The sequence below is a fragment of the Nicotiana tomentosiformis genome, chromosome 3, assembly GCF_000390325.3.
Source record: "Nicotiana tomentosiformis chromosome 3, ASM39032v3, whole genome shotgun sequence".
Lineage (NCBI taxonomy): Eukaryota > Viridiplantae > Streptophyta > Magnoliopsida > Solanales > Solanaceae > Nicotiana > Nicotiana tomentosiformis.
This window is the reverse complement of record NC_090814.1, coordinates 12,998,955-13,011,265: the sequence shown is the minus strand read 5'-3', so window position 1 is coordinate 13,011,265 and position 12,311 is coordinate 12,998,955. Positions and strand designations below refer to the sequence as shown.

The window sequence follows — 12,311 nt, the reverse complement described above, 5'->3', positions numbered from 1 at the left end:
ACTGCACAAGCAACTCGGTTGGGACCCACTTGAGACGACCACCGACCTTACGTCTTTTAAAAGATGTTTCAGCCTCATTTCGGGTCATTTCTCACCCAAATTTTGTCCAAAAGCTCTCCAAAACCCTCCCTAACATATCCCAAGATCCCAAGAACCAAACTCAAGGTAAATCAACTCAAATCATCATCAAAGGTGTTAAAGACTACAAGAGAATGCTTCTATGATGTTGTGGTGTGATTGAGGGCTATTGTGAGCTAAATTGAGATAGGGTTTCAAGTTGTAGATACTGTCCAAGGTATGTATAACATCTTCTTGATTGTGCCTAAGGTTAATCTTGTGTTGTTTGAGTGAAAAACCATAAGATAGCCTTGAAAGAACATGGGATATGGTTGTCTTTTTGGTTGGACTGTTTTGTAGCTAAATATATGGTTTGTGGTGGCTAGATTTTTGGTTGGACTGCTTTGTGGCTAAATATATGGTTTGTGGTAGCTAGAAATGTGAGAAATAATTTGATAATGTTGTGTCTGCTGTTGTTAAGCTTTTCTAGGTGTTAATTAAGTTCATTGAAGAAGAAAAGATGAAAAATAAGTGATAGACGATAATAATTAAGGTGTTAGACGTATGGGGCTGTTTTGGAAGGCATTTTGTGGATGTTTTGAACTAGAAATAATATAGTACATATAAGTATGATGTTTTGAAGGTTGTAAATTAATTTATGGAATAAGATTTGGAATCAATTTATATCTTGTTATGAGTAAAAACGAGCTTGCCGCTCAATATGATTGTTAAGATAATCGGAGAAACTCATTTTGGATTATATTGTTGTTGTTGCTATTGTTGGTTATAGTTATTGTTGTTGGGCTGTTGATGACCCTTAGTGTTCTTTGGGATGTATAAAAAATAGGAGAGTTGCTGCCCGATTTTCCTTAAGTCATACGACTAGCCAAATACGACGGTACGGCATTATATGTTAACGTCAATATCATTTCACCTGTTGTAGATGCAAGAAGTTATGTTGAGCTTGGTTGAGTAATAAGGAAGAGATAATATAGGTATGTTAAGGTTATCCCTTCATTTCTTTTGGCATGATCCATATGATACAACGAAACGAGCAAGCACGCCACTTTCACGAATGATTCTATTTCTAGAAGTACTAGGGTTACCTATGTTCTTGATTCCCCATATGTCCTACTATAATATCATCTGTTGTTGGGTCTCATGACATTCCGAGAGATTTTATTGACTTATTTTATTATGAACTGCATTCATTTATACATTTATATTGACCCAGGACTAGATGGCATTATATTCGCGTATAGTATATGTATATGGGGTATGGAAGAAGGGTTATGGCGTTATATACGCACCACCACCTGATCAGCTGGTATACGTTGATGATTTCGCCCACAGTGGCTGAGATGGTATGATGGGATGCCCTCAGAGGCTTGATGATGTTATGTACTCATATACCTATGCATGGTATGGCATTTATACGCACATGCATGACATTATAATGTTTTCATAATTCACAAAGCTATTCAGAATTACATGTTGAGTTCTTTACTCCATGTTTCTTTCATGTCTTTTATATACTACTATCATGCCTTACATACTCGGTACTTTATTTGTACTGACATCCCTTTTGCCTGGGGACGCTGCGTTTCATGTCCGCAGGTCTCGATAGACAGGTTGAGAATTCTCCTAGTAGGCTATCAGCTCAGCGGAAGGTGTTTGTGCACTCCACTTGCTCCGGAGTTGCCTATTTGGTCAGTATGATATGGACATGTATTTATTAGTATGGCGGGGCCTGTCCCAACCTTTATGACATTTATATACTCTTAGAGGCTTGTAGATAGATGTCATGTATATGGATACTTGTATGGCCTTATCGGCCTATATGTTGAGTATACAAATGATCATGTCGACCTTATAGGCCCGTATGTCACATGTATAAGTTTCTATATTATGTTGCATTGTCCTAAGTCTAGTATTCCCTTATGTTTAATTTTAGTTATATCATGACAGCCTTTCCGGTTCATTTACCCATGATAGTATGATAAGAAGGATACGTTACGTTGGTACTCGGTTGAGTTAGGCACTAGGTGCCCATCGCGGCACTATGGTTTGGGTCATGACAATAACGCCGCAGCGGTACATTCCTTCCTTCCTCTGTTATTTCTTCTACTTTGAACGAATGTATTCTAAATTTTACCTCTTATTATTTTATAGGCCAACTTTCTTGCTTCTGAGTGTCTTCAAAGGTTGATTCGTGAGAAGGAAGAACTTACTTCTGAACGGGATCAGCTTTTGGCGGAACGAGACCAGACTATTCTCCGCCTCTCGGAACTGGAAACCAGGGCTGCTGAGGCCATTGTTTTAGAGGCTCGTTTGCAGCAAAGCGAGCAAGAAGTGGTAACCCTTAACCAAGAAATTGGGCCGCTGAGGGTTAGATTTGATGAAGCCAAGGCCAAATGGGCAGAAGTCCAGAACGCTGTTCTTGCTGCAACCGACTTCGAGGCTGCCTCTGCTAAAAGAGTGATTGACTTGGAAGCAGCCTTGAACTCCAAAAGTGAAGAGCTTGCTGTTGTGGAGGTGAAACATGCCCAGCTAGAAGAGAAGTACAGGAAAACTATCGAGCATAATAGACTCTTTAGTTCAACTGTCCGTGAGCTCGACCTTAGTCTCCAATCTTCTAGATCCGCCCGGGAAAACCTTTTCGCCAAGGTCACTCAACTCAAAAAAGAACTTAAGCATCGAGCGACTTCCCTCATTGTTGAAAAAACTTATTCCATGTATAGCATGAGGAGAAAAACCTTGGAAGAAGCCAAAGCTGGTATCATTGATGTTGATGCCGAAATTGCTAAGGCCCGAGAGCTTGAGATGGCTGCAAAAATGACTCCCGGCGCAGTCTGATGCTCCAAGTTCTTATGATTCCGGTTTTGAATTTTCGAAAACTGAAGAGGGATCGGAAGGCGATGAGGCCGAAGATCAAACTGGGGAAAGCGTTGAGCCATCGACGGAACCACCTACTCTTCCCAGCAATGCGGATACTTCTCTTCCTCCTGATTCCGGAGGCACTGCAGTTTAGCTTTTTCTTTCTTTTCCTATTTTGTACTTGTAACGTTTTGGCCCGTTCTTGTAAATAAAGACATATTTATTTTTGTTTAAGTGTCGTTTGAGTCTTACTTTCATTTGAATATCAATGCAAGCCTTTAACTTTTGCATTTGCCCAGGCATTCTGCGCATGTTGTTCAATTCGCGCTTCACTTTTACATGAGGGTTTTAATGAATATTTGAGCAAGTTTCCCTTTTGCGTGAGGCTTTTTATGAATATTTGCGCAAGTTTCCCTTTTACATGAGGGTTTCTATGAATATTTGCAAAGTTTGCTTTTTGCGTCCTTTTCATATGCGGCTTTGGGTGTATTTTTCCCCGATGGCATTTGGGATTCCGGGCATTGATTCTTCCGGAACCAACCCTTTAACGTGAGGGTTTTTTTAAGAGAGGGCCCTCTTATGTTTACGGTGCTCTTGAAGAGGACGTCTCATGTTCATTACGACACTAATCATTTGAAGTACTTGTTTAACTTTCAAATGACAAAATCAGCTCATCTTTCAGACAAGAAACAAGATAAAAGCAAAAGGATTTTATTTTATTCATTCTATTTTCAGAAATTACATAAGCATTTTTCTATGCAGAAAAGAAATTTCCATTACTTGTGGCTATCTTGTACAACTTATTTCTGCGGGGCTGGCTGAACAGTCCTCGGTCCCGATGATGTATTTTGTTTCCGGATTTTCGTTTTTGGTTGACGTGGCAGTCATTGTTGCTGTATCCTCATATCATTCCCCCCTGTGTTTGAATACAAAGAATGCGAATTGGAACACTAGAAGTCTTGTATCTTCGAAAGTCCCACCAATGAATTGCTAGGTAATCCTTCACTCGACAACATATCTTGTTTCCCCTTAGGAACCCATGCTATCGAACGAAAGAATACCTAACAGTCCTCTAGAAGTTTGTGCTCGTGAACGGTCGGGTAACCTTTGTTCGATAGCAAACTTAACTTCCCGGTGGGAATTTGCTATCGAACCAAAGATTACCTAATCGTCCCCGAGAGGGAGCTTGTTCGTTTGCCTTACAATCAAATGTCTTATTGTTGCTGTCTTCGTAGTATGCTTTCTGTCGCCGCCTCATTAAAAACCTTGCCAAAAAAACCCAATTAGGACAAAAACTGAACGAAGGGAAAACAAGTGTAGCACATACTTTCTGTTTGAGTGTTGTTCATCAGCAATAATATCTTTTGAGGTGTGCCACGTTCCAATTGTTGGGAAACTTGTCCCAATTCTGGTTCTCCAACTCGTATGAACCTTTCCCAGTGACAGCTGAAACCCAGTAAAGACCTTTCCACGTTGGACCTAGCTTTCCCGTGTTGAGCTCCCGGGTATTTTGTGTTACTTTCCTTAGAACCAAGTTTCCTATTTTGAAAAAATGGAAATTGGCTCTTCGATTGTAATATCGCTCCATCCTCTGCTTTTGAGCTGCCATTCTTACATGCGCCAAGTCCCTGTGTCCCTCGAGCGGTTCCAAGTTGATAATCATTGCTTCGTCATTCGATTCTTCATTTATCTAAGAATATCTTAAAGTGGGTTCGCCCACTTCAACTGGGATTAGGGCTTCAGCACCATACACTAGGGAAAAATGAGTTTCTCCTGTATTTGATTTGGCCGTTGTTCGGTAGGCCCATAGAACTCCGGGCAACTCTTCGGGCCATTTGCCTTTTTCTGCTTCCAACCTTTTCTTGAGGTTTTGAATGATCACTTTGTTTGTTGACTCCACTTGACCATTGGCGCTCGAATGATAAGGCGAGGATATGATTCTCTTTATTTTCAGGTCTTCGAAGAACTTTGTAACTTTTGCACCGATAAATTGTGGCCCATTATCGCATGCTATATATTTTGGTATTCCGAACCTGTAAATTATATTTTTCCACAGGAAATCGACCACCTCGCATTCTCTAATCTTCTGATAAGAACCTACTTCCACCAATTTAGAAAAATAATCAGTCAAAATTAAAAGGAACCTTACCTTTCCGGGAGCTGGTGGTAGTGGTCCGACGATGTCCATCCCCCATTTCATGAACGTCCACAGGTACATAACCGAATGTAAGGGTTCTGTCGGTTGATGTACTAGTGATGTATAGCGTTGGAACTTATCACATTTTCGTACGATATCTTTGGCGTCTTGTTCCATGCGAGGCCAATAATATCATACACGTACCAATTTCAGCACCAAAGACTTTGCGCCTAAGTGATTGCTGCATATCCCTTCGTGGATTTCTCTCATGACATAGTCAGCTTCTGATGCTACTAAACACCGGGCCAGCGGGCCTTGAAAAGATTTTCTATACAATTGGCCTTTCCTGAAGCTATAACGTGCAGATTTGATGCGTAACGCTTGTGATGCTTTGGGATCGTCGGGCAACTTTCTGTGCTCGAGGTAGTTGATTATTTTGTTTCTCCAGTCCCAGACCAGACTAGCCGAATTCACTTCATAGTATCCATCCCCATCAAGGACTGAACTCATCAGTTGTACCACCGTTCCGGACTCTGATCCCTTTATTTCCGTCGATGAACCTAAGTTTTCTAATGCATCCGCTTCGACATTATCCTATCTCGGGATATGAGTGATTGAACACTCACGAAATCGTGCCAAAAGAGCTTGGACCTTTATCACGTATTGCTGCATACGTTCTTCTTTGGTATCAAAGATCTCGTAAGCCTGATTTACCACCAGCTGTGAGTCACATTTGATTTCGAGCCCTGCAATCAAAGCTTCATACTCTACTTTATTGTTAGTTAAAGGAATTGTTTTGATAGCTTGCCTTAAGGTTCCCCCCGAAGGCGTAATTAAAACTATTCCGAATCCGGACCCTTTTACGTTTGAGGCTCCATCCGTAAATAAGGTCCAAACCCTTGATGTCGATTCCGACACCATGACTGCCTCCTTGGTTGCCAAAGGTAGCAGTCCCGGACTAAAATGGGCCATGAAGTCAGCCAAGACTTGTGACTTAATTGCAGTCCTCAGCTTATATTCTATGTCGAATTCACTCATTTTGATGGCCCATTTAGTCAATCTGCCCGAGAGTTCGAGTTTATGAAGGATGTTTCGCAAAGGGAAAGTAGTCACCACAGTTATTGGGTGGCACTGAAAATAGGGCCTCAGCTTCCGAGCGTCGACTACGAGAGCTAAGACTAATTTTTTAAAATGTGGGTAGCAAGTTTCTGCTCCCGTTAAAATTTTGCTAACGTAATAAATAGGAAACTGCGTACCTTCATCCTCCCATACTAAAATCGCACTTACCGCAACTTCTGAAACTGTGAGGTAGACTAGCAATGTTTTGCCTTCTTTTGGTTTCGAGAGCAATGAAGGGCTTGATAAGTACTTCTTCAGGTACCTCAAAGCCTTCTAGCACTCCGGCATCCATTCGAAATTGTTCTTCTTTTTTAGCAATGTAAAGAAGCGACGACACGTTTCCAATGACCGAGAAATGAACCTGCTCAAAGATGCTAACCTTCATGTGAGTCTTTGGACTTCCTTCATGTTTGATAATTGATCTGGGATATTGTCTATGGCCTTGATTTTGTTGGGGTTTACCTCAATTCCCCTTTGTGAGACCAGAAATCCCGGGAACTTACCGGAGCTGACCCCGAACGTGCACTTTTCGGGGTTAAGTTTCATGTTATGTTTCCTCAGGATATCGAATGTTTCTTGCAAATGCTTAAGGTGGTAACCTGTATTCAAAGACCTAACGAGCATATCGTCTATATAAACTTCCATGGTTTTTCCTATTTGCTTTTCAAACATCTTATTTATGAGTCGTTGATAAGTGGCTCCGACGTTTTTCAACCCGAAAGGCATTACATTGTAACAATATGTACCGAAATTTGTTATAAATGAAGTCTTTTCCTGATCTTCTGGGTTCATCTTAATTTGATTGTACCTGGAATATGCATCAAGAAAACTCATCAGTTCGTGCCCGACCATGGCATCAATCATTTGATCGATATTTGGCAGTGGAAACGAATCTTTTGGGCATGCCTTATTAAGATCTTTATAATCTACACACATAGGAAATTTATTGCTCTTCTTAGGAACTACTACTACATTGGCTAGCCAGTATGGATATCTTACCTCTCTGGCCGAACCGATTATAAGCAAGCGAGTTACCTCTTCGTTGATGAATTTATTCCTAGCCTCGGAAATATGGCGCTTCTTTTGTCGTACTGGTGGTACGTTGGGATCCAGACTCAGCTTGTGCATGGCTATTTCTATGGGGATACCTGTCATATCCTTGTGAGACTATGCAAAACAATTAGCGTTTACTGTAAGGAATTCAATAAAACCATACCTGAGCTCGGGGGGTAGTCATGTTCCCAAGTGAAATTTTTTTTCTAAGAATTCTTTGAATAATGACACTTGCTCTAGTTCCTCTGCCATGGATTTTGTTGTGTCCGTTTCTTCCGGAACTTGGAAATATCCCGACACCTAATATTGTTCTAACGATTCTTCCCCTGGAATAACCTCTTCTAACTCGAAAGTAGGCGTCGATTCCTGTAATTGCTATGTCGTGTGCTCCTTCCCTTTGCTACTGGAAATTGAGATTGCATTCATCTCCCTCATTGTCGGTTGGTCACCTCTTATAACCTCAGCAATTGGTGATACGTCGAAGGTAAAACTTTCATCTTGTGTAACCATAGCCTTTCTAAGATGATGTTGTATCCCATATCACCATCCACTACTTCGAAGAGAGTTATTTTCATTACTCCTTCAGCATTCGTGAGCAGCAAGATCTCTCCCCGGGTCGTCACTCTCGCAAGGTTGAATCCAGCGAGGAGTTTTGTTGCCGGAATAATGCTTTTGGTGAGTTTAGCTTGTTCCAATACTCTCCATTGTATGATATTAGCCGAACTTCCTGGATCCACTAGAACACACTTAATTTTAAAATCTAACACATTTAAAGAGATTACAAGTGCGTCGTTGTGTGGTAATAGCAATCCGTCTGTGTCTTCCTCCGTGAAAGTGATATCGTCCTCCTGGAGACTTTTGCTATGAGTTATCAATATTTTAGTCTTCTTTTCTGCCAAAACGGTGACCCGGTTAATCTCGTTCCCCCTAAAGATCATGTTGATCGTTTGGCGTGGGATTTCTTCTCTTGCTTTCGAGGATTCCGCGTTGTCTCTGTTACGACCATAATTGTTCTTAGCTGGATCACTCAAGAATTTTCAGAGATGACCATTCTTCAATAGTGTTTCCACCTCCTCCCGAAGATGTCGACAGTCCCCTGTCTGGTGACCGTTTGACAGTACGCAAAATACACACTTAAATTGTGCTCGCTAGTCAAAGATAGTATAGTATGATATCGTGCCCACAAGGATTGGATTTAAACAGTTTTATCGTAGTTTGTAGATGGATTGCTATCCAGGAGGATCAACAATGGAGATTTATACAATTAAGAATTGAAATTAACTAAGAATCTAAACTATTGACTAATGACAATCGCAACAAAGGTAAGTAGGCAAGTTATCAATGGGAGAAAATATGGGCTGATAGAATAGGTGCAAAATAATTGCTCGGGATCTAACTCTAGATAATTCACTACTAATGTTCAAGTGAATCTCTCGAATTCACTTAATTATCAATACAATTGTTTAGTAGAAACTCCTCTCTCAATTAAATCTCAACCTCACAATATGAACCAATTTAAGCTCGGTGAAGATATGCAAGAAATCGTAATGGATTGGTCTTTAGGAGAACCTCTTTCGATTATCCTCCTAACTAGGTTTAATCAAGGATTCAACTAGCCTCTTTCGATTACCTAGAAGAATCTATGAACTCAACCAACAATATAGTGCAAATATATCACAAGTTATGCCTCTCTAGATTACAAGAACAAGTGAACATAGATACAACAATTTAATCTTCCAAAAACGATTCAAATACATAAAATTAGAGTTATAATCCACAAACAACCATCAATACACCAAATCCATCAAAACCCAAAAGGTTCTACTCCATAGACATGGAGAAGTTCCTCACAATTGAAACAAAAATATAGGAAAACATAAATACAATCCAAACCCGGATCTTGAGTGAGGAAGGAATGATGAAATCTTTGTGCTCTTGCTTCTCCCTCTTCTCCTTAGCTTCCTTAGGTCTAATGTATGTCAAAAGTGAATAAATGGTGTTTTCCCGTGTATTTAACTATCCCCCAAATAAACCCCAGACAAAAATACCCTTTTTAGCGAAAATGGGAAGATACTCTAAGAAGTTTGCACTACCGCGATGCACCATGCGGCGCGCTTGTGGCAATTTCCAAGACGAATTGCAAAATACTTTCTGGCCATATTTTACACAACCACGCCGCCCCATGCGTCGCGGTAGTGTAGTTTGGTTAGAGTAATTCATTTCTTTCCAGTTTTGACATCCGGACTTGGTACTCGACCCCCGAACGTGATCTCGGTTTAATCCCTTGGGCTTCTACTCAGACTTCAAAGCTCCAAATAGCTTGAATTTGCTCCATAACATCTAAATAACTCAGAATCACTCCTACACGCCATAAAATACACAATAAGTGCAAAACATTATTAGTTAAAGCTCAACATAAATAAAGTACAATAAATTAGATTACAATAAGCGACTAAAATACGGGATTATAGCCTACCATCAATACCCCACACTTAAACCATTGCTTATTCTCCAGCAATCAAACTATATTTCACATAGACACGACCTTTTTAAACAACTCGCCTAACTCATCACACCAAGAATAATCAAAATAAATTAAGCACAATGTTGTAATATCCTTGCCTCAAGATTTCACTCAAAAGCACCACGCATTTTTCATAACTGCTCACTTACTCTAACACAGAGGTCAATGACAATACCTTTCCTTCATGAATCAAGTGTCGTCACATAATAATAGAGAATAGTTCCACACACAATAGAGTTTAAGAACAATTAGGAACTTAAGATAGGAAGAATTCGCTCACTCTCAGAAGTAATACTCATGTGCTACAAAAGACGTACCATAAGCTTGCCCATAATGTATTACTCTACTAATTGAACTCATTCAGTCAAGGATCGAGTAGAACTTTATTTGGTTGTAATGTAGGCTGCGGGACGGGTAGGATACATTTGGATATATTGAATACACCTCCCTAAGAACTTTAATACATACAATTGACCGTTCAAAATTCTAGACTTTTGTCAAACCATAACTCTACCCGCAAAACAATATATGTCAACTCCCCACTTCTTTAAGCACGCATACATCAAAAGTTACCACTATCAATGAATATTTGCACAACAATGCAACTATATTTTTATTTTATTTCTTTTCAATTCACGTGGCTCTTATTGTTTTGCAAAATAGTGCACCTTTCTCCTTATTTCATTAGTTCCAATCAAAAGCCAACCAACACCCCACACTTTAACTTTTACAAAGTTCATAATAATTTCATGTGCTCGCGAGAGGTAAAATGGGTAAGACTTATAATGTGGTTGCCAAAGAAACAGGATTGGATGCTCAAAGGGGTTAACTAAGATACATAACAATTAGGTGGGTACAACATATAACTGGCTCAACAAAGAAACGCATATATCACTTCCAAGACTGAATAAAACTACTATTTCGCTTTGCAAACACACCAGGCAAGTTGAGTCGAAGTTGGGCTCCATTCCTCTCGCCTGAACTAGTGCACTCATCCATGCAGATAGCTTCTTCTCAGACTTCTTGGGGTACACCCCACACTTATCTTTTTCACTTACTACAGCATTCTCTGTCACGTCCTTCACTTTCCACACAACACTAGCAGCTAGCTTCTCCCTTTTTACCCCCGTTTCTACATCCATCTCAAAAGTCACAATTTCCTCACCCACTCTAAGCATGAGTTTTCTCTGATGTATATCTAATATTTATCTACCCGTTTCTAGGAATGGTCTTCCTAGGATGAGGGGGGCCTTCTTTTTCTCTTCCATATTAACCACTATGAAATCCATAGGAAATACAAACTTATCTACCTGAAATAAGACATCTTCAACTATTCTCTCGGGTATTAGAATCGTTTGGTCTGCCAACTGCAAAGATATTGGTGCAGACCTTATCTCTTCAATCTCCTTCTCCAGTTTCCTGTAAATAGATAGAGGCATTAAATTAATTGAGGCACCAGAATCACATAGAGACTTATCAAAATTAGTAGTGCCTAAAGAGCTAGGTATGGTAAAACTCCCTGGATCTCCACACTTTTGTGGGAGTTTGTTTTGCAATATTGCACTGCAATGCTCTATGAGCTTGACCACTGAGGTCTTTTCTATTTTCCTCTTCTTTGTCAGGATCTCCTTCCAGAACTTGGCATAAGCCGGCATTTGTGAGAGCACTTCTGTGAATGGTAGGTTTACATGAACCTATTTTAGCACATCTAGAAATCTTTCGAACTGGTTGTCTAGCTTTTCTCTACTTAACTTTTGGGGAAAAGGCAACACCGGCATATGCTTGCTCTCCTCAAGTTCCTCCCTTCTCGAGTTTTCTTCCTTCTTCTTTTCGACACCACTTTTCAGCTGCTCCTTGCTTTGTTTTTCATGTCTCACATCTTTGTGGATTGGGGTGAGATCTTTTAACACTTTTCCACTTCTCAAAGTTACAGCATTTACTGTTTCTTTGGGATTTCTTTCTGTATCAGCCGAGAGTGTTCCTGGGGCTCTCTCAGACATTAGAGTAGCTAAGTGCCCAACCTGTCTTTCCACGCTTCGAAAAGATGTACCCAATTCTTTGATATATGCATCATGGGCATCAAGCCTCTCATATGTATTGATAATGAAGGTCTTCATTAGATCTTCCATGCTGGGTTAATTCGACTTTGGAGATTGATACTGCTGCCTCTGCTAATTTTGAGAGCCCGGAGCTCCTTGTTCATGGAATCTGGGGTTGTTTTTTGCCATGCATTTGCAGTAACCCCAGGTGAACTCCATGAAAATCTGGGGTGCCTCCGACCCATTGCATTAAAATTATAATTTCCTACAACATTCACTTCCTCGGTTGAGGCTTGACACTCATGAGTAGGGTATCCTCTTTTCATATATATCACAAGCTGTGTGGTGTACATTTTGCATCGAAACTACAGTTAGCTTTCGTATTTCTCTAGCCATAGCATCAAGTTGTACTTGCGCAGATGTAGTAGCATCAACTTGGTGAACACCAGTTGATTTTCTTCTTTCCACACTATTAGAGGGCTAATGATTAGCATCTTCAGATAAC

General features: G+C 40.2%; 1 protein-coding gene across 1 annotated transcript; it reads right to left on the bottom strand.

Annotated features, from left to right (window-relative positions):
- Positions 1 to 11,461: 11,461 nt before the first annotated feature.
- On the bottom strand, positions 11,462 to 11,896 carry LOC104108763 (uncharacterized). The gene has a single exon (XM_009617884.1). It carries the CDS (start codon positions 11,894 to 11,896, stop codon positions 11,462 to 11,464), a length of 435 nt encoding a protein of 144 aa, XP_009616179.1.
- Between the last annotated feature and the right edge of the window lie 415 nt (positions 11,897 to 12,311).

Coding starts and splice junctions, on each gene's coding strand:
- LOC104108763 (XM_009617884.1), bottom strand. CDS start 11,896: ATGGAAGATCTAATGAAGACCTTCATTATCAATACATATGAGAGGCTT.